This window comes from Pristiophorus japonicus, unplaced genomic scaffold (assembly GCF_044704955.1).
Source record: "Pristiophorus japonicus isolate sPriJap1 unplaced genomic scaffold, sPriJap1.hap1 HAP1_SCAFFOLD_557, whole genome shotgun sequence".
Lineage (NCBI taxonomy): Eukaryota > Metazoa > Chordata > Chondrichthyes > Pristiophoridae > Pristiophorus > Pristiophorus japonicus.
The window spans coordinates 105,036-127,959 of NW_027254464.1; the positions used below are offsets into that span (position 1 = coordinate 105,036).

The 22,924-nt window shown below is 47.3% G+C and overlaps 1 protein-coding gene across 1 annotated transcript; it reads right to left on the bottom strand.

The window, feature by feature from the left end:
* Positions 1-480: 480 nt before the first annotated feature.
* On the bottom strand, positions 481-21,202 carry LOC139254508 (zinc finger protein 239-like). Its single transcript, XM_070873731.1, has 3 exons — positions 20,983-21,202; positions 20,665-20,830; positions 481-4,562 (listed from the first exon to the last, which is right to left on the bottom strand). The coding sequence occupies exon 3, from the start codon at positions 4,205-4,207 to the stop codon at positions 3,395-3,397; it is 813 nt and encodes a 270-aa protein (XP_070729832.1). The 5' UTR covers positions 4,208-4,562; positions 20,665-20,830; positions 20,983-21,202; the 3' UTR covers positions 481-3,394.
* Positions 21,203-22,924: the final 1,722 nt, after the last annotated feature.

Here is a 22,924-nt window from a genome sequence, read left to right on the forward strand (position 1 = left end):
TACCTTTATTGTACGCATCCCTAATTTCCTGTGTGATGCCAACCCCAACCTCACTACTACTTTTTGGTGGTCAGTGCACAACTCCCACTAGCGTTTTCTGCAGCTCTACCCATACAGATTCCACATCATCCAAGCCAATGTCCTTCCTTACTATTGTGTTAATCTCCTCTTTAACCAGCAACGCTGGCCTTACCAGCGATGCCTACATCCCTTGAACGAATAAAAAAACGAATCAGACCCATCTGACCTCTCAAGTGGGTGTAAAAGATTCCATGACATTATTTTGAAGAAAAAATATCTCTCCGGTGTCCTGGTCAACATTTATCCCTCAACCAACATCACTAAAACAGAGGCTGTGAAAAGCATTTTATAAATACAAGTCTTCCTTTAACAAAGGAGAAAAAGCTTAAAAATGGAACAGTCGATAACAGGACATCAATTAGCCTCCCCATGGAGAAATCAAGGAATCGATTCACTGTATGTAGGAAACAAAGCTAATTTATTTGACAGTTGTTTGACAGAGGGAGCAGAAAAGATTTACAAGAATGATTAAGAAACATAGAAAATGAGTGTAGGAGTAGGCCATTCTGCACTTCGAGCCTGCACCACCATCCAATAAGATCATGGCTGATCATTCCCTCAGTACCTCTTTCCTGCTCTCTCTCCATACCCCTTTGATCCCTTTCGCCATAAGGGCTATATCTAACTCCCTCTTGAATATATCCAATGAACTGGCATCATCAACTCTCTGTGGTAGAGAATTCCACAGGTTAACTACTCTCTGAGTGAAGAAGTTTCTCCTCATCTCAGTACTAAAAGGCCTACCCCTTATCCAAAGACTGTGTTCCCTGGTTCTGGACTTTTCCATCATCGGGAACATTCTTCCCGCATCTAACCTGTCCAGTCCCGTCAGAATCTTGTAAGTTTCTGTGAGATTCCCTCTCATCCTTCTAAACTTCAGTGTATAAAGGCCTAGTTGATCCAGTCTCTCCTCATATGTCAGTCCCACCATCCCAGGAATCAGTCTGGTGAACCTTCGCTGCACTCCCTCAATAGCAAGAACGTCCTTCCTCAGGTTAGGAGACCAAAATTGAACACAATATTCCAGGTGAGGCCTCACCAAGGCCCTGTACAACTGCAGTAAGACCTCCCTGCTCCTATACTCAAATCCCCTAGCTATGAAGGCCAACATACCATTTGCTGCCTTCACCGCCTGCTGTACTTGCATGCCAACTTTCAATGACTGATGAACCATGACACCCAGGTCTCGTTGCACCTCCCCCTTTCCTAATCTGCTGCCATTCAGATAATATTCTGCCTTTGTGTTTTTGCCCCCAAGTGGATAACCTTACATTTATCCACATTATACTGCATCTGCCATGCATTTGCCCACTCACATAACCTGTCCAAGTTACCCTGCAGCCTCTAAGCATCCTCCTCACAGCTCACACCGCCACCCAGTTTAGTGTCATCTGCAAACTTGGAGATAGTACATTCAATTCCTTCATCCAAATCATTGATGTATATTGTAAATAGCTGGGGTCCCAGCACTGAACCCTGCGGCACCCCACTAGTCACTGTCTACCATTCTGAAAAGGACACGTTTATTTCCACTCTTTGCTTCCTGTCTGCCAACCAGTTCTCTATCCACGTCAGTACATTACCCCCAATACCATGTGCCTTAATTTTGCACACCAATCTCTTGTGTGGGACCTTGTCAAAAGCCTTTTGAAAGTCCAAATACACCACATCGACTGGTTCTCCCTTGTCCACTCCACTAATTTTGTCCACATCCTCAAAAACTTCCAGAAGATTTGTCAAGCATGATTTCCCTTTCATAAATCCATGCTGACTTGGAACGATCCTGTCACTGCTTTCCAAATGCGCTGCTATTTCATCTTTAATAATTGATTCCAACATTTTCCCCACTACTGATGTCAGGCTAACCGGTCTATAATGACCCGTTTTCTTTCTCCCTCCTTTTTTAAACAGTGGTGTTACATTAGCTACCCTCAAGTCCATAGGAACCGATCCAGAGTCGATAGACTGTTGGAAAATGACCACCAATGCATCCACTATTTCTATGGCCACTTCCTTAAGTACTCTGGGATGCAGACTATCAGGCCCTGGGGATTTATCGGCCTTCAATCCCATCAATTTCCCTGACACAATTTCCCGCTTTATAAGGATATCCTTCAGTTCCTCCTTCTTCCTAGACCCTCAGTTCCCTTGTATTTCCGGAAGGTTATGTGTGTCTTCCTTCGTGAAAACAGAACCAAAGTATTTGTTTAACTGGTCTGCCATTTCTTTGTTCCCCATTATAAATTCACGCGAATCTGACTGCAAGGGACTTATGTATGTTTTCACTAATCTTTGTCTCTTCACACATCTATAGAAGCTTTTGCAGTCAGTTTTTAATGTTCCGAGCAAGCTTCCTCTCATACTCTATTTTCCCCCTCCTAACTAAACCCTTTGTCCTCCTTTGCTGTATTGCAAAATTCTCCCAGTCCTCAGGTTTGCTGCTTTTTCTGCCAATTTATATGCCTCTTCCTTGGATTTAACACTATCCTTAATTTCCCTTGTTAGCCACGGTTGAGCCACCTTCCCCGTTTTATTTTTACTCCAGACAGGGATGTACAATTGTTGAAGTTCATCCACGTGATCTTTAAATGTTTGCCATTGCCTATCCATCGTCAACCCTTTAAGTATCACTCACCAGTCTATTCTAGCCAATTCACGTCTCATACCATCGAAGTTACCTTTCCCCAAGTTCAGGACCCGAGTCTATGAATTAACTGTGTCACTCTCCATCTTAATAAAGAATGCTACCATATTATGTTCATTATTTCCCAAGGGGCCTCGCACAACAAGATTTGCGGGATGAGGGACTTCAGTTACATGGATAGACTGAAGAACCTGGGGGTGGTCTTAGAACAGAGAAGGTTGAGAGATTTGATAAAATCATGAGGGGTCTGGACAGAAGAGAGAGAAAATATTCCCATTGGCGGAAGGGTCGAGAACCAGAGGACACAGATTCAAGGTGATTGGCAAAAGAACCAAAGGCAACACGAGAAAAAACTTTTTTTTACGCAGCGAGTGGTTAGGATCTGGAATGCACGGCCTGAAAGGCTGGTGGAGGCAGATTCAATCTTGGCTTTCAAAAAGTGAATTGGATAAGTACCGGAAATAAAGCATTTGCAGGGCTACGGGGAAAGGGCAGGGAGTGGGACTAGCTGAAGTGCTCTTGCAGAGAGCCGGCACGGGCTCGACGGTCCGAAAGGCCTCCTTCTCTGCTGTAACCATTCTATGATATCCAGAAAATTAAACTCCAGCCCAGTTGCAGGGATTAATTACACCAGCGGCAACAAACCCCAACTGTCCGAGTGAACATGGTTCAGTCCGGGATGTGATTAACGGCAACAATAACAGCAGAGTCCAACCCCCGCAGTCCCCTGTGAATTCGCTGGTGTGTCAGCAGGTCACATGTTCGAGTGAATCCCTTCCCACATTCAGAGCAGATGAACGGTCTCTCCCCAGTGTGAATGCGTTGGTGTGTCAGCAGGGTGGATGAATCAGTGAATCCCTTCCCACACTCGGAGCAGGTGAACGGCTTCTCCCCAGTGTGAACTTGCTGGTGTGCCAGCAGCTGGGATGATCGAACGAAACCCTTTCCACATTCAGAGCAGATGAACGGTCTCTCCCCAGTGTGAATGCGTTGGTGTGTCAGCAAGTTGGATAAACAAGTAAAGCCCTTCCCACACTCGGAGCAAGTGAATGGCCTCTCCCCAGTGTGAGTGCACAGGTGTGCCCGTAGGCTGGATGACTGAGTGAAGCCCTTCCCACACATGGGACAGGTAAATGGCCTCTCCCCAGTGTGAATACGTTGGTGTGCTAGCAGGTGGGATGAACGAGTGAATCTCATCTCACACACCGAGCAGGTGAACGGCCTCTCCCCAGTGTGAACTCGCTGGTGTGCTCGCAGGTGGGATGAACGAGTGAATCCCTTCCCGCACACAAGACAGATGAATGGCCTCTCCCCAGTGTGAACTCGCTGGTGTACCAACAGAGCGGATGACCGAGTGAATCCCTTCCCACACACGAGGCAGGTGAACGGCCTCTCTCCGGTGTGACTGCGTCGATGAGTTTCCAGCTCAGATGGGTAATTGAATCCCTTCCCACAATCTCCACATTTCCACGGTTTCTCCATGGTGCAGGTGTCCTTGTGTCTCTCCAGGTTGGACGATCAGTTGAAGCCTCATCCACACACACAATACATGTATGGTTTCTCCCCGCTGTGAATAGTGCGATGTTTTTTCAGGCTGTGTAACTGGTTAAAGCTCTTTCCACAGTCAGTGCACTGGAACACTCTCACTCGGGTGTGTGTGTCTCAGTGCTTTTCCAGTCACACTAATGTTGAAAATCTTTTCCCACAGACAGAACAGACAAATGTTTCTCCTTCCACATTCAAAGGCCGATGATATACAGGTGAATCGAGTGACTCTGTCAGATCTCGATATGATTGGTTGGAGTTTCCCGTCTGTAAATCCTCCTTTTCTAATATCCTGTAAAAGGAGTTTACAAAAGTCAGCACTGAAAGTGCAGGATAGAAATGGAGGACAGACAATCCTAGTTTCTACGGAACATTCTTTCCTCTCTTGTTCCCCCAAAGCTGTAAATTCCCGTCCCACACACTCTCCCTCCTCCCGGTGCTGAAATCCAAACTCATCGCACCACCTCCATCATTCTTTCTTCCATCTGCTGTTTTCTCACTCCCTCTTCTCTGGTTGAGTTCAGTTTTATATCACTGCAGACTGAGAATAAATGAGGAATGATTTTCTCTCCTGGTCACTGGGACTCTAAAGCCCCGCCCACCCTCTGCTCCTGTAGCAAGATGGGCACGCAGGCGCCCTGATCCTGTCCAAGAATTCGGCTAGTTACCCCGAGCGGTCGGGTCTATCACCGCGGGTCAAACATGGGGCCTGCGGGCTCGTATTCAGGGCCTGAGGCCTACACCAGGTATTTATGAAGCTGCCCAGCCCACCCAGGGGTCTAATTCCTCCGCTGAGCCCACAAGCTCCTACCGACTCGCAGAACGTCTCTTCCGCCTCAGACCACCTCCACCACTGGCACTGCGCCTGCTCAGAGCACAGCCCGGTCTCACGTCTGGGCTCCTGTTGTCATTGACAGAGCACTTTACCCCTGCGTGGGGAATTCTGGCTACAGAAGTAAACGTTGCAACATTTGGTAGTGAAATGGGTTGATTCAGGACAGACAGCAGGGATTATTGCAGGAAATAACACAGTGCAGTGAGAAAGGAAATGCAGTGGATGTTGTGTAGATGGATTGTCAAAAGGTGTTTGATAAGGTGCCGGACAAGAGGCTTGTTGATCAAATTAAGGCTCACGGTATTAAAGGGAGTGGGGCCGCGTGGAGAGGAAGTTGGGTAAAGAGCAGAAAACATAGAGTAGTGGTTAATGGATGTTCTTCAGACTGGAGGGATGTAAACAGTGGTGTTCCCCAGGGTCAGTGTTGGGACCATTGCTCTTAATATAGAGAAATGATCTGGGCTAAGGTATAAACACATAAGAATTAGAAGCAGGAGTAGGCCATTTGTCTCCTCGACCCTGCTCCGCCATTCAAGACCATACTGATTCATCAACTGATCCACCGCTTCGAAAATCAATAATAAGAATAAAACCGGACGGACCACCCGGCATCGACCTCCGCCCCGGTTACGGACACGACAACGGCACACCCAGCCCAGTCTTTCCCATCAACATCTGGGGACTTGTGCCAAAATTGGGAGAGATGTCCCAGACTAGTCAAGCAACAGCCTGACATCGTCACACTCACAGAATCATACCTTTCAGCCAATGTCCCAGACTCCTCCATCACCATCCCTGGGTATGTCCTGTCCCACCGTCAGGACAGATCCACCAGGGGTGACAGCACAGTAGTATACAGTCGGGAGGGTGTGGCCCTGGGACTCCTCAACATTGACTCCGGACCCCATGAAGTCTCGTGGCTCGAGGTCAAGCATGGGCAAGGAAACCTCCTGATTACCACCCACCGCCCTCCCTCAGCTGATGAATCAGTACTCCTCCATGTTGAACACCACTTGGAAGAAGCACTGAGAGTAGCAAGGTGCACAGAATGTACTCTGGGTGGGGGACTTCAATGTCCATCAAGACTGGCTCGGCAGCACCACTACTGACTGAGTCCTGAAGGACTTCGCAGCCAGACTGGGCCTGCAGCAGGTGGTGAGAGAACCAACACGAGGGGAAAAACCTACTTGCGCCCATCCCTTCGGAAAGGGCCCGAGAGTGGGAGCAGCGGTAAGCCTACAAAGGGCGTGAGTCAGCCGAGCAGACAGCCGAAACAGCACCAAGTGACCTGGGAGGGTAAGAAGTAAAAAGATTCAAAGTGTGATATCACAGGAAAGCAGGGAAGTGATTGGTTGGTCAGTTTTTCTCTCTTTTCTTGGGCATTGGTTTAAATTAAGAGCTGGAATTAAAAATCTAAACTTTCAAAACGTGAAAACTTAATTAAATCCATTCGAGATGGCAGGGCAGGCGATGTGTTACTGCTGCTGCATGTGGGAGCTGGTTGACCCCATTGAGGTCCACGGCGACCACATCTGCAGTAAGTGTTGACTGCTCGAGGAACTTCGGCTCCGCGTTGATGAGCTGGAGTCCGAGCTGCAGACACTGCGACACATCAGGGAGGGGGAGACTTACCTGGACACTGTGTTCCAGGAGGCTGTCACACCCCTTAGATTAATTCATTCAAATTTGGTCCGTGGTCAGGGACAGGAGGGTGTGACTACGAGCGAGGCAGCTGTGGGGACCCAGGAGGTAGTGATGGAGGAGCCTCGGCCCTTGTAATTGTCCAACAGGTACGAGATTCTTGCTCCCTGTTTGGACGAGGGCAGGGACTGCAGGGAGGATGAGCAAACTGACCACAGCGCCGTGGTACAGGAGGCCATTCAATGGGGGGAGTAAAAATAAATGTTGCAGTGGTAGGAAAGAGTATAGTTAGGGGGATAGATACTGTTCTCTGCAGCCGAGAGCGGGAGTCCCGAAGGCTGTGTTGCCTGCCCGGAGCCAAGGTTAAGGACATCTCCTCTGGGCTGGAGAGTGGGAGGGGGGAAGATCCAGTTGTCGTGGTCCATGTAGGGACCAATGACATTGAAAGAACAAAGAAAGAGGTTCTGCTGAGAGATTTTGAGCAGCTCGGGGCTAAATTAAAAAGCAGAACCACAAAGGCAATAATCTCTGGATTACTACTCGAGCCACGAGAAAATTTGCATAGGGTAAATAAGATCAGAGAGATGGACATGTGGCTCAAAGACTGGTGTGGGAGAAATAGGTTTTGGTTCATGGGGCACTGGCACCAGTACTGGGGGGGGTGGAGGGTTCAGGTGTGCGGAAATTTAAAAAGTCAAAGAGCAAGTAGAAGGCAATAGAGCAGGGTAGCGGTGGGGGAAATGATAACCAGACTGTGACAGGAAGGGACAGAATGTATAAAATAAGAGTGCAACAGAAAGTAAGGTCAAAGCAGGGAAAAATGGTAAAAAGACAAAATTAAAAGCTCTTTATCTGAATGCACGCAACATTCGTAACAAGATAGATGAGTTGACGGCACAAATAGATACAAGTGGGTATGATCTGATAGCCATTACTGAAACGTGGTTGCAAGGTGACCAAGGCTGGGAACTGAATATTCAGGGGTATTTAACAATTCAGAAGGATAGACACAAAGGAAAAGGTGAGGTAGCTCTGTTAATAAAGGATGAGATCAGTGCAGTAGTGAGAAATGATATTGGCTCAGAAGATCAAGATGTAGAATCAGTTTGAGTGGAGATAAGAAATAATAAGGGGAAGAAGTCACTGGTGGACGTAGTCCATAGGCCCCCTAACAGTAGCTACACTGTTGGACGGAGTATAAATCAAGAAATAATGGAGGCTTGTAAGAAAGGTACGGCAATAATCATGGGCGACTTTAATCTTTATATTGATTAGACAAATCAAATTGGCCAAGGTAGACTTGAGGAAGAGTTTATAAGAGTGTATCCGGGATGGTATCCTTGAACAGTAAGTTGAAGAAACCAATCAGGGAGCAGGCTATCTTAGATCTGGTACTGTGTAATGAGACAAGATTAATAAATTATCTCATAGTAAAGGATCCTCTCGGAAAAAGTGATCATAACATGGTTGAATTTCAAATTCAGTTGGAGAGTGAGAAAGTCAGATCTCAAACCAGTGCCCTGATTCTAAATAAAGGCGACTACAAAGGTATGAAAGCAGAACTGGGGATGTTCGCTGATGACTGCACAGTATTCAGTTCCATTCGAAACTCCTCAGATAATGGAGCAGTCCATGCCCGCTTGCAGCAAGACCTGGACAACATTCAGACTTGGACTGATAAGTGGCAAGTAACATTCGTGCCACACGAGTGCCTGACAATGACTATATCCAACAAGTGAGAGTCTAACCACTGCCCCTTAACATTCAATGGCATTACCATCGCCGAATCCCCTACCATCAACATCCTGGGGGTCACCATTGACCAGAAACTTAACTGGACCAGCCACATAAATACTGTGACAACAAGAGCAGGTCAGAGGCTGGGTATTCTGCAGCAAGTGGGTCATCTCCTGACTCCCCAAAGCCTTTCCATTATCTACAAGACACAAGCCAGGAGTGTGATGGAATACTCTCCACTTGCCTGGATGAGTGCAGCTCCAACAACACTCAAGAAGCTCGACACCATCCAGGACAAAGCAGCCCGCTTGATTGGCACCTCATCCACCACCTTAAACATCCACTCCCTCCACCATTGGCATACCGTGGCTGCAGTGTGTACCATCTACAAGATGCACTGCAGCAACTCACCAAGGCTTCTTCAGCAGCACCTCCCAAACCCGCGACCTTTAACATCGAGAAGGACAAGGGCAGCAAGTGCATGGGAACACCACAACCTCCACGTTCCCCTCCAAGTCATACACCATCCTGACTTGAAAGCATATCGCCATTCCTTCATCGTCGCGAGGTCAAATTCCTGGAACTCCCTCCCTATCAGCACTGTGGCACTACCATCACCACACGGACTGCAGCAGTTCATGAAGGTGGCTTACCACCATCTTCTCAAGGACAATTAGGGATGGGCAATAAATGCTGGCCTTGTCAGCGACGCCTGCATCCCGTGAACGTATAAAAAAAAAAGTTGGCTTAAGTCAACTGGGAAAATAGATTAAAGTGTAAGACGGTTGAGAAGCAGTGACAGACAATAAAGGAGATATTTCATAACTCAACAAAAATATATTTCAGTGAGAAGGAATGATTTTAAGCGAAGGGAGAACCATCCGTGGCTAACGAAGGAAGTAAAGGATGGTATCAATTTGAAAACAATGTCATACAAAGTGGCCAAGATCAGTGGGAGGCCGGAGCATTGGCAAATTTTTTTAAAACAGCAAATGATGACTAAAGAAATAATAGAGAGGGAAGATAGATTATGAGAGTAAACTAGCAAACAATATAAAAAAGATAGTATGAGCTGCTACAGGTATGTAAAAAGGATAGGGTAACTAAAGTAAATGTTGTCCCTTAGAGGATGAGACTGGGGAATTAATAATGGGAAACAGGGAAATGGCAGAGACTTTGAACAAATAATTTGTATCAGTCTTCACGGTAGAAGATACTAAAAACATCCCAATAATAGATAATCAATGGACTATAGCGAGGGAGGAACTTAAAGCAATCACTATCACAAAAAAAGGGCTCAGTAAAATAATGGGACTAAAGATGGAAAAGTCCCCTGAACCTGATGGTTTGCAAGCTTGGGTCTTAATACACAGTAATGGTCCCACTTCACTGTCCCATCAAATACTCCAAGGGCCCACACAGCACGGATTAAATACAGAGTAAAGCTCCCTCTATACTGTCCCATCAAACACTCCCAGGGGAGGTACAGTACGGGTTAGATACAGAGTAAAGTTTTCTCGACACCGGCCAATAGACACTCCAAGGGCAGGTATTGCATGGGTTAGGCAGAGGGTAAAGCTCCCTCTATACTCCCCGATCAAACAATGCCAGGGCAGGCATAGCATATGCTAGATAAGAGCAAGGCTCCTTCTATACTGTTCCATCAAACACTCCCAGGACAGGTACAGCACAGGTTAGATACAGAGTAAACCTACCTCTACACTGCCCCAAACACTCCCAGAGCATGTACAGAATGGGTCAGATACAGAGTAAAGCCCTGTGTACACTATCCCACCAGGGAAGGTACAACACGGATTAGATAGCGTAAACCTCTCTCTATACTGTCCCATCAGACACTCTCAGGACAGGTACAGTAATGGTTAGATACAGAGTAAATCTCCTTCTACACTGTTCCATCAAACACTCCCAGGGCAGGTACAGCCTGGATTAAATATAGAGGAAAGCTCCCTTTACACTGTCCCATCAAACACTCCAAGGGTAGGTATAGAACATAAGAAATAGATGCAGGAGTTGGCCATTTGGCCCCTCGAGCCAGCTCCGCCATTCAATAAGATCATGGTTGATCTGATCCTGGCCTCAACTCCACTTCCCCGCCCATTCCCCATAACCCTGGACTCCCTTATAATTCAAAAATCTGACTATCCCCACCTTGAATACATTCAATGACCCAGCCTCCACAGCTCTCTGAGGTAGAGAATTCCAAAAGACGTCCCTCAGATAAGAAATTCCTCCATTTCAGTTTTAAATGAGCTACCTCTTATTCTGAAACTATGCTCCCTAGTTCTAGATTCCTCCACGAGGGGAAACATCCTCTCTGTATCAACCCTGTCAAGCCCCCTCAGAATCTTAAACATTTCAATAAGATCACCTCTAAGTCTTCTAAACTCCAAAGAGTATAGGCCCCACCTGCTTCACCTTTCTTCTTATGACAACCCCTTCATCTCAGTCATCAACCTCAGGAACCTTCTCTGAACTGCTTCCAATGCAAGTATACTCCTCCTTAAATAAGGAGACCAAACTGTATGCAGTACTCCAGGTGTAGTCTCACCAATGCCCTGTACAGTTGCAGAAGGACTTTCTTACTTTTATACTCCATCCCCCTTGCAATAAAGGACAACATTCCATTTGTGTTCCTAATTAATTGCTCTAACTGCACACTAACTTTGTGTGTTTAATGTACAAGGACCCCCAGATCCCTCTGTACTATCGCATTTTGTAATCTCTCCCCATTTAAATAATAATTTGCTGTTTTATTTCTCCGACCAAAGTGGATTACCACACATTTTCCCACATTATACTCCACCTGCCAAAGTTTTGCCCACTCACTTAGCCTCTCTATATCCCTTTGTAGATTCTTTGCATCCTCCTCACAACTTGCTAAGTTAGCACAGGTTAGATACACAGTAAATCTCCATCTACATTATCCATCAAACACTCGCAGAGCAGGTACAACACAGGTTAGATGCAAAGTAAAGCTCCCTCTACATTGTCCAATCAAATACTCTCAGGGCAGGTACAGCATGGGTTAGGTACCGATTAAAGCTCCCTCTACACTCGCAGGGCAGGTATCGCAAAATTAGATACAGAATAAATCTCCCTCGACACTGTCCCATCAAAAACTCCCAGAGCAGGTACAGCACGAGTCAGAAAGAGAGTAAAGCTCCGTATACACTGTCCCATCAAACACTTGCAGGGCAGGTACAACATGGATTAGATAGAGTAAACCTCCTCTACACTGTCCCATCAAACATTCCCAGGGCAGCTACAGCATGGATTAGATATAGAGGAAAGCTCCCTCGACACTGTCCCATCAAATATTCCAAGAGCAGGTACAGCTTATGTTAGATACAGAGTAAACCTCCCTCTACACTGTCCTATCAGACACAACTAGGGCAGGTAGAGTATGGGTTAGATACAGAGGAAAGCTTCCCCTACACTAACCCATCAAAGCACACAGGGCAGGTAGAGTATGGGTTAGATACAGAGCAAAGCTTCCTCTGAAGTGTCCCATCAATCACTCACAAGACAGGTACAGCAAGGGTTATGTGGAGAGTAAAGCTCTCTCTACACTCTGGGAGGAGAGTTAAACAGCCAGAGGTCGTGGTTCACATCGGTACCAATGACATGGGTAGGAAGAGGGATGAGGTCCTGCAGGCAGAGTTTAGGGAGCTAGGAGATAAATTAAAACGCAGGACCTCAAAAGGTAGTAATCTCTGGATTACTCTCGGTGCCACGAGCTAGTGAGTACAGAAATAGGAGGATCGAGCAGATGGCTCGAGAGATGGTGCAGGCGGGAGGGCTTTAGCTTCCTGAGGCATTGGGACTGCTTCCGGGGGAGGCGGGACCTGTACAAGCCAGACGGGTTGCACCTCAACATAGCAAGGACCAATATCCTTGTGGGTGGGTTTGCTAGTGCTGTTGGGGAGGGTTTAAACTAGCTTGGTAGGGGGATGGGAACCTGAAAAAGATTCAATAGGGAGGAGTAAAGCTGGAATTAGAAAGCAAAAATAAAGAAAGTGAATTTGAAGGAGAGGATACAAGCAGGAAAAAAAGGTAAAAAAAAACCAAACTTAAAGGCACTGTGTCTAAATGCACGTAGCATTTGTAACAAAATAGATAAGTTGACGGCACAATTTGAGACAAATGGATATGATCTGATAGCCATTACAGAGATGTGGTTGCAAGGTGACCAGGACTGGGAATTAAATATCCAGGGGTATTTGACAATCTGGTAGGACAGACAGAAAGGAAAAGGAGGTGGGGTAGCTCTATGGATAAAGGATGGAATCACTGCAATCGTAAGAAACGATATTGGCTCAAATGATAAGGGTGTTGAGACAGTTTGGGTGGAGATAAGGAATAATAAGGGGAAAAAGTCACTGGTGGGCATAGTCTATAGGCCCCTGAACAGTAACAACTCTGTTGCTCGTAGCATAAACCAGGAAATAGTAGGGGCTTGTAAAAAGGGAACAGCAATAATCATGGGTGATATTAACTTCCATATTGATTGGACAAATCAAATTGGTCAGGGCAGCCTTGAGGAGGAGCTCATGGAGTGCATAAGGGACGGGTTCCTTGAGCAGTATGTAACAGAACCAACCAGGGGGCAGGCTATCTTAGATCTGATCCTATGTAATGAGACAGGATTAATAAACAATCTCCGAGTAAAGGATCCCCTCGGAATGAGTGATCATAACATGATTGAATTTCAAATTCAGATGGAGGGTGAGAAAGTTGGATCTCTAACCAGCGTACTAAGCTTAAATAAAGGAGACTATGACGGTATGAGGGCAGAGTTGGGTAAAATGGACTGAGAAAATAGATTAATGTGTAGGACGGTTGATGAACTGTGGTGTACATTTAAGGAGATATTTCACAACTCTCAAGAAAAATACATTCCAGTGAGGAGGAAAGGGTGCAAGAGAAAAGATAGCCATCTGTGGCTAACTAAAGAAATAAAGGACGGTATCCAACTAAAAACAAGGGCATACAAAGTGACCAAAACTAGTGGGAGGACAGAAGACTAGGAAGCTTTTAAAAGTCAGCAAAGAATGACTAAAAAAATGAAGAAGAAAGGGAAGATAGACTATGAGAGTAAATTAGCACTAAATATAAAAACAGATAGCAAGAGTTTCTATAGGTATATAAAAAGGAAAAGAGTGGCTAAAGTAAATGTTGGTCCCTTAGAGGACGAGACCGGGGAATTAATAATGGGAAACATGGAGATGGCAGAAACTCTGAACAAATATTTTGTATCAGTCTTTACGTTAGAGGACACCAACAATATTCCAACAGTGGGTAGTCAAGTGGCTATGGGGGGGGGCGGGGGGAACTTAACACAATCACAATCACTGAGGAGGTGGTACTCAGTAAGATAATGGGACTAAAGGCAGATATATCCCCTGGACCTGATGGCTTGCATCCTAGGGTCTTAAGAGAAGTAGCGGCAGGGATTGTAGATGCATTGGTTGTAATTTACCAAAATTCCCTGGATTCTGAAGAGGTCCTAGCAGATTGGAAAACTGCAAATGTAACGCCCCTATTTAAAAAAGGAGGCAGACAAAAAACAGGAAACTATGGACCAGTTAGCCTAATATCTGTGGTTGGGAAAATGTTGCTCTTGTGCATTATTAAAGAAGCAATAGGAGGACATTTGGATAAGCAAAATTCGATCAGGCAGAGTCAGCATGGATTTATGAAGGGGAAGTCATGTTTGATAAATTTGCTGGAGTTCTTTGAGGATGTAACGAACAGGGTGGATAAAGTGGAACCAGTGGCTATGGTGTATTTGGACTTCCAGCAGGCATTTGACAACGTGCTACATAAAAGGTTGCTGCACAAGATAAAAGTTCACGGAGTTGGGGGTAATATATTAGCATGGATAGAGGATTGGATAACTAATAGAGAACAGAGAGTCGGGATAAATGGTTCATTCTCTGGTTAGCAACCAGTAACTAGTGGGGTGCCGCAGGGATCAGTGCTGGGTCCCCAACTATTTACAATCTATATTAACGACTTGGACGAAGGGACTGAGTGTAACGTAGCCAAGTTTGCTGACAATACAAAGATGGGTGGAAAAGCAATGTGTGAGCAGGACACAAAAAATCTGCAGAAGGACACAGACAGGCTCAGTGAGTGGGCAAAAATTTGGCAGTTGGAGTATAATGTTGGAAAGTGTGAGGTCATGCACTTTGTCAGAAAAAATCAAAGAGCAAGTTATTATTTAAATGGAGAAAGATTGCAAAGCGCCACAGTACAGCGGGACCTGGGGGTACTTGTGCATGAAACACAAAAGGATAGTATGCAGATACAGCAAGTGATCAGGAAGGCGAATGGTATCTTGGACTTTATTGCAAAGGGGTTGGAGTATAAAAGCAGGGAAGTCTTGCTGCAGCTATACAAGGTTTTGGTGAGGCCACACCTGGAATACTGTGTGCAGTTTTGGTTTCCATATTTACGAAAGGATATAGTTGCTTTGGAGGCAGTTCAGAGAAAGTTCACTCGGTTGATTCCGGGGATGAGAGGGTTGACTTATGAGGAAAGGTTAAGTAGGTTGGGCCTCTGCTCACTGGAGTTCAGAAGAATGAGAGGCGATCTTATCGAAATGTATAAGATTATGAGGGGGCTCGACAAGGTGGATGCAGAGAGGATGTTTCCACTGATGGGGGAAGACGAGAACTAGAGGGCATGATCTTAGAATAAGGGGCCGCCCATTTAAAACAGAGATGAGGAGAAATTTCTTCTCTCACAGGGTTCTAAATCTGTGGAATTCTCTGCCTCAGAAAGCTGTAGAAGCTGGGACATTAAATAAATTTAAGATAGAAATAGAGAGTTTCTTAAACGAAAAGGGTTAAGGGGTTATGGGGAGCGGGCGGGGAAGTGAAGCTGAGTCCATGATCTTATTGAATGGCGGAGCAGGATCGAGGGGCCGTATGGCCTACTCCTGTTCCTTATGCTCTTCTGTACACTGTCTAATGAAACGTTCCCAGGGTAGGTGCAGCACGGATTAGATACAGAGTAAACCTCCGCCTACACTGTCCCATCAGAGATTCCCAGGGCAGGTACAGCATGGGTTAGATATAGCGTAACACTCCCTGTACACTGTCCCATCAAACACTCCCAGGGCAGGTATGGAACATAAGAAATAGGAGCAGGAGTAGACCATTTGCCCCTTCGAGCCTGCTCCGCCATTCAATAAGATCATGGCTGATCGGATCCAGGTCTCAACTCCACTTCACTGCCCACTCCCCATAATCCTTCACCCACTTATCATTCAAAAATCTGTCTATCCCCACCTTAAATACATTCAATGACCCAGCCCCCACAGCTCTCTGAGGTAGAGAATTCCAAAGATTCACATCCCTCAGATAAGAAATTTCTCCTCATTTCAGTTTTAAATGAGCGACCCCTTATTCTGAAACTATGCCCTCTAGTTCTAGATTCCCCCACGAGGGGAAACATCCTCTCTGTCAAGCCTCCTCAGAATCTTATATGTTTCAATAAGATCACCTCTAAGTCTTCTAAACTCCAATGAGTACAGGCCCAATCTGCTCAACCTTTCTCATTATGAAAACCCCTTCATCTCAGTTATCAACCTCGGGATCTTTCTCTGAACTGCCTCCAGTGCAAGTATATCCTTCCTTAAATAAGGAGACCAAAACTGTACGCAGTACTCTAGGTGTGGTCCTACCAACGCCCTGTACAGTTGCAGCAGGACCTCCCTACTTTTATACTCCATCCCCCTTGCAATAAAGGCCAACATTCCATTTGCCTTCCAGATTAATTGCAGTACTTGCTTGCTAACTTTTTGTGTTTAATGCACAAGGACCCCCAGATCCCACTGTACCACCGCATTTTGTAATCTCACAATTTAAATAATAATTTGCTTTATTATTTCTCCGACCAAAGTGGATAAGCTCACATTTTCCCACATTATACTCCATCTGCCAAAGTTTTGCCCACTCACTTAGCCTATCTATATCCCTTTGTAGATTATTGGCGTCCTCCTCACAACTTGCTAGGTTAGCACAGGTTTGGCACACAGTAAATCTCCGTCTACATTATCCCATCAAACACTTCCAGGGCAGGTACATTATGGGTTAGATTCAGAGAAAAGCTCCCGCCACACTGTCCCATCAAATACTCCCAAGACAGTTACAGTATGGGTTAGATAGACAGAAAAGCTTCCTCTAAACTGTCCCGTCAAACTCTGCCAGATCAGGTACAACATGGGTTAGATACAGCGCAAAGCTTCCTTTACATTATCCCGTCAAAAACTCCCAGGGCAGGTACAGCACAGGGTTAGATACAGAGTAAAACTCTCTCTATACTATCCCATCAAACAGTCCTGGGACATGTACAACATGGGTTAGATACAGAGTAAAGCTCCCTCTAAACTGTCCCATCAAACACTCCCAGGGCAGGTACAGCACAGGTTAGATACAGAGTAAAGCACCCTCTACATTGTCCCAACAAACAATCCCAGGGCAGGTACAGCACGGGTTAGATACAGAGTAAAGCACCCTCTACACTGTCCCAGCAAACAATCCCAGGGCAGGTACAGCATGGGTTAGATACAGGGTAACTCTCCCTTACTACAACAGTGACTACAATCCAAAAGTACCTCATTGACTGTAAAGCGCTTTGAGGGCTCCGGTGGTCGTGAAAGGCGCCAAATAAATCCAAGTCTTTCTCCCTCTTCACTGTCCCATCAGACACTGCCAGCCCATAATGAGCAGGGCTCAGGGAGGTTGGTTGCTAGGCACTGCAGTGATGTCATAAAGCAGGGCCATTCAGCCCAGTGGGTCCTCTCCATGTCCCTTTAAAGGTGGAGAGCTGGGACATCCTGTCTCAACACACATCCCCCTGTTCATACTGAGAATCCCCGGGGAAGGCCCAAGGCCCAGAGTGTGGAACACAACCAAGGGGGAAAGAGGAGGAGAGACGGTGCAGTGTGGGAGAGGAGGGAGGAGTCTGCTCATTCCCAGGGGCAGATCAGAAAAAGTGCTTTGAGTGGTAGGTCCAGCAGTGAAACTGAAAACAAACTAAGGGAATAAATAAAGATCCAATCCAAGGGAACAAGCAACGGTCATTTGGTAGACATCACAACCGGCCCAGAATTATTCAATGGGCGAGCATCGATTGCTTATTGTGGGAAGTTCCACACTTCAACCATCCATTGAGTGAAGAAGTGTATCCTAACATCTCTCCTGAATGGCCTGGCTCGGATTTTAAGGTTATGTCCCCTCGTCCTAGACACCCCAAGCAGCAGAATAAATTTCTCTCTATCTACCCAAGCAATTGCTTTCAAATTCACACTAAATTCCCACAGACTCGGTGGCGTATGGGTTAGATACAGAGTAAAGTTTCCTCTACACTGCCGCAGGGCACACTTCAGTGTCCGTCCCAACCGCACTGCAAGCAGCTTATCAATTAAAATTCAGCAGCAGTATGATCTGCCACTGCACTGAAAACTTTCCACCCGCAGCTCCTGATCAGTTGCAGGTTAAAGCTCCTTTTAAACTGCCAGCACTCCCAGGGCAGGGACAGCACGAATTAGGTATACAGTAAATCTGTGTCAGAGGAAACTGTACCCCAGTGAGAGTCAGTGCCAGAGGAAACTGTACCCCAGTGAGAGTCAGTGCCAGAGGAAACTGTATTCCAGTGAGAGTCAGTGCTACAGGAAACTGTATCCCAGTGAGAGTCAGTGCCACAGGAAACTGTATCCCAGTGAGAATCAGTGCCAGAGGAAACATGCAGCAGAGCCTGGTCTCCAGTCATCTTGGATCCCCTTGCCATTGGACCAAGACCTTGCTCTGCCAAGCCCGTGTGGTAGCGAATGTGCAAGGGCCACCTCACATTAAAATAATTCACACTATGAGCAATACATAACAATCCTCTTCCTCTGCAGTTATCAATCTATTGCAATTCCCCATGCCTGTAGTTTCGTTATATTACGATTCAAAATATCTTCAGTTATCAGCAACAAATGGCATCTATATCACGCCTTAAACGTAGTAAAATGTCCCAAGGCACTTCACAGGACTGTTAGCAAACAAACTTTGACACCCAGTCACGTAAGGAAATATTAGCACAGGTGACTGAAAGCTTGTTCAAAATGGTAGGTATTAAGGAGCATTTTAAAGGTGGAGAGGTTTAGGGAGGAATTCCAGAGTTTATGGCCTTGGCAGCTGAAGGTACGGCCACCAATATTGCTGAAAATTGGGACTGCTCAAGAGGCCAGAATTGGAGGAATGCAAAGATCTGAGGGTTGTCGCGCTGGAGGAGGTTACAGCAATAGGGAGGGGCAAGGTCCTGGATGGATTTCAAAACAAGGATGAGAATTTTGAAAGCGAGGCATTGATGGACCAGGAGCCAATGTAGTTCAGCGAGCACAGGGGTGATGGGTGAATGGAAATTGGTACAAGTTGGGATGAGAGGGCTGAGGACAGATTGAGAAGAATAGGCCTATATTCTCTGGAGTTCAGAAGAACGGAAGGTGATATCATTGAAACATATAAAATTCTGAGAGGAATTGACAAGGGCTGGATAGTCTAGAGTTAGGGGTCCTAGTATTAGGATAAGAGATCGGTCATTTAAGACTATGTGGAGGAGCTATTTCTTCACTCAGAGTTGTGAATCTTTAAAATTCTCTATCGAATAGAGATCTTACTGAATGGCGGAGTAGATGGGAGGGGCCGTATAGCCAACTCCTGCTGCTACTTCTTGTGTTCTTGAGTAAGGATACGGGCAGGAGTGTTAAAGAAACATAGAAATTTACAGCGCAGAAGGAGGCCATTTCAGACCATCGTGTCCGCGCCGGCCGACAAAGAGCCGCACGGCCCTCGGTCAGCAGCCCTGAAGGTTACATATAAACCTATGAACAATGAACAATGGTGGAAAGGTAAATAGCACCCAGCCCAACCAGTCCGCCTCACACAACTGCATCACCCCTTGCACTGAAACATTCTACACTTCACCCCAACCAGAACCATGTGATGTCCTGGGAGAGGCAAAAAACAGGTAAAAAACCCAGGCCAATTTAGGGAAAGAAAATGTGGGAAAATTTCTCTCCTACCCATCCAGGCGATCGAAACTAGTCCAGATCACCCTGGCCATATTCGATTCCCTGCAGCACGTACCATTATATCTGCGCTGGCCAACAAGAGGTGATCTAGTCTAATCCCAATTACCAGCTCTAGGTCCGTACCCTGCAGGTTACGGCACTTTAAGTGCCCATCCAACCATCTCTTAAAAGTAGTGAGGGTTTCTGTATCCACTACTCTTCCAGGCATTGAGTTCCAGATCCCCAAAACCTTCTGTGTAAAGAAGCCCCCACTCAAATCCCCTCTAAACCTTCCACCAACCACCTTAAAACTATGCCCCCTAAGTTTAAGCTTATGTTTACGGAGAGTGCGAGGTGTGAGGCCGATCAGAGGCATCGATGAGGGTTTGAGCAGATGAGCTGAGGAAGGGGCAGAGACCGGCGATGTTATGGAGGTGAAAGTAAGCGTACTTGGTGACTGAGGGAATATGGGTTCGGAAGCTCATCTCGAGGTCAAGTACGAGGCCAATCAATAAATTGCAACTCTCCATATCTGTGTTTCAGTATATTAGAATACTGCATATCTCTCGTGATTAATGCTTCAATATTAGTAATCAATATAAAGTAGTTATCAATATATTTTCTTATAATTCTAAATGTCCATGAATGAATCATTGATTCTGTGGGTGATGGGCTGTGCTGGTCTTTCAGATGGGTCTGTGAACCATGATCAGTGAATTGACGATGTGCTTCCGGTTCAATCTTTCCATTGGCTTTCTCACCAGATGGGAAATATTTGAACATTGAGATCTGATGGTGTCGGTGTGAGTTCAGCCGCACCTAATGTACAGAGACCGGTCCATCTGCTGGGCTCTGCCTCAAACTGGAGTCACCTCTTAGATCAAAGCCCTTTACTCTAAAACACACACAAGATTCACTGTGACTGTGTTTAGAGACAGAAACTGATCTCACTTTACATCCCATTGCATGGCCTCATGCTGGATAATTGTGCTCGGTGGTTAGTCTCTCCCGGTCTCATTTCCTGTCTTACCTTGTAACCTGTGTGTACTGTCTACAGGACCGGTGTGTATCTGAGTAAATGGCACTTTTTCTTACCTTTCTCCGCAGTCGATCTATTGAAGCGCTTTCAATCGGAAGGGGCTCACTGGTTGGTGCTTTCACAATCCTGTGCTGGTTCACCTGCTGTTGTTCCTCAGTCCACAATCCCCGTTTCCTTCCAGCTGTGGAACTTTCTCAATCACTCCGCCATTCACCGGGAGATCTAATTATCACAGGGCAGAAAATTAGAAGATTAATGTTGTGAAGTGGAATGTAGTGTAAAGTGTTTTTCCAACGTTTCAGAACAGTATATATCCAGTATTTCTGTTTGATTTTATCCTTTTCCTCAGATCTCTGCTGCCCGTCTGGACTTACAGAAAATCACCAGAAATCTCCTCGGGTTACACACTGTCTGATCTCACTGGGCCCCCGCGTTACACACTGTCTGATCTCACTGGGCCCCCGGGTTACACACTGTCTGATCTCACTGGGCCCCGGGTTACACACTGTCTGATCTCACTGGGCCCCCGGGTTACACACTGTCTGATCTCACTGGGCCCCCGCGTTACACACTGTCTGATCTCACTGGGCCCCCGGGATACACACTGTCTGATCTCACTGGGCCCCCGGGTTACACACTGTCTGATCTCACTGGGCCCCCGCGTTACACACTGTCTGATCTCACTGGGCCCCCGGGATACACACTGTCTGATCTCACTGGGCCCCCGGGTTACACACTGTCTGATCTCACTGGGCCCCCGGGTTACACACTGTCTGATCTCACTGGGCCCCCGGGTTACACACTGCCTGATCTCACTGGGCCCCCGGGATACACACTGTCTGATCTCACTGGGCCCCAGGGTTACACACTGTCTGATCTCACTGGGCCCCCGGATTACACACTGTCTGATCTCACTGGGCCCCCGGATTACACACTGTCTGATCTCACTGGGCCCCCGGGTTACACACTGTCTGATCTTACTGGGCCCCCCGGGGATGGGGACGAGGAGCCGAGAGGAGGAGGGGACGGTTACAGGAGGAGGGGAGGGGAACGGTTTCCCAGGACCCCCCCATTATCTCCCCCTCGTCTGTCGAACTCCCCGTCTATCTCCTCCCTCCCCAGTCATTCTGGGGATGTGCCTGTGTCAAGTCTGTGTGCGCGTGTCCGTGTCTCTCTCGCCCTCACCCCCATTCCATGTCTCACCTCCCCCATCGGGACACTCTCCCTCGGCCCCCTCTCCCCCCCCGGGGACACGCTCCCTCGGCCCCCTCTCTCCCCACCCCGGGACACTCTCAATCGGCCCCCTCTCTCCCCCCCCCCGGGACACTCTCCCTCGGCCCACTCTCCCTCGGCCCATTCTCCCCCCGGGACACTTCCCCCCGTTGCCGCTCAGCTCCGCTCACTTTCCGCCATCTTGTTTACCTTCGCCAACGGCCGACCTCTTGGGATCCTGGACATGCGCAGTGCCGCCTCTCAGCGCGCTCAGGGAGGCGTTGGCCGCCACTGCAATTGGCTGATTGACCTGATTGACAGGCCGCCTACAAATCGCGACCCTGTATCTGCCACTTTCCCCGCCCGCTCCCACAGTCCGAGGCGGGCTCGCTCCGGGTCACGCGGCTGCGATTCGAACTCGCGCCGCCGCTCGCTCAGCACCAGTGACGTCAACGACCCGGCAATAATGAGTGTGTGACGTCAAAACCCCAGCAACGCGAGCTGTGTGACATCAGTAACCTGGCAATGCAGTCTCTGTGACGTCATGTAGCTTGGCGGGGAGGGCACTGAGCCCAGAGGATGGGTAAACTGAGTCTTGCACCAGGGGAGGGCACCAACAACACAGGATGGGCGTATACTGAGCCTGGCAGCAGGGGAGGGCACCGACCCCACAGGATGGGCGTATACCGAGCCTGGCATCAGGGGCGGGCACCGACCCCACAGGTTGGCCGTGTATCTAGCCTGGCAGCAGGGGAGGGCACTGAACCCACAGGATGGTGTACACCGAGCCTGGCACCAGGGGAGGGCACCGACCCCACAGGATGGCCGTGTATCTAGCTTGGCACCAGGGGTGGGCACCGACCCCACAGGATGGCCGTGTATCTAGCCTGGCACCAGGGGAGGGCACAAACCCCACAGGATGGCCGTGTATTGAGCCTGGCACCAGTGGTGGTGGGAGGGGGGGGTAGGGCACCGACCCACAGGATGGGCGTATACCGAGCCTGGCACCAGGGGCGGGGAGGGCACCAGGAAAACCATTGGCCCATTGGTTGTCACTTGTGTGTCCAGCGGGGCGGGAGCTGCGGGTTTTACCATCAGTCACAG

Bases quoted from the DNA above. Each gene is read 5' to 3' on its own strand.
- LOC139254508 (XM_070873731.1), bottom strand. From the start codon at position 4,207: ATGGAGAAACCGTGGAAATGTGGAGATTGTGGGAAGGGATTCAATTAC.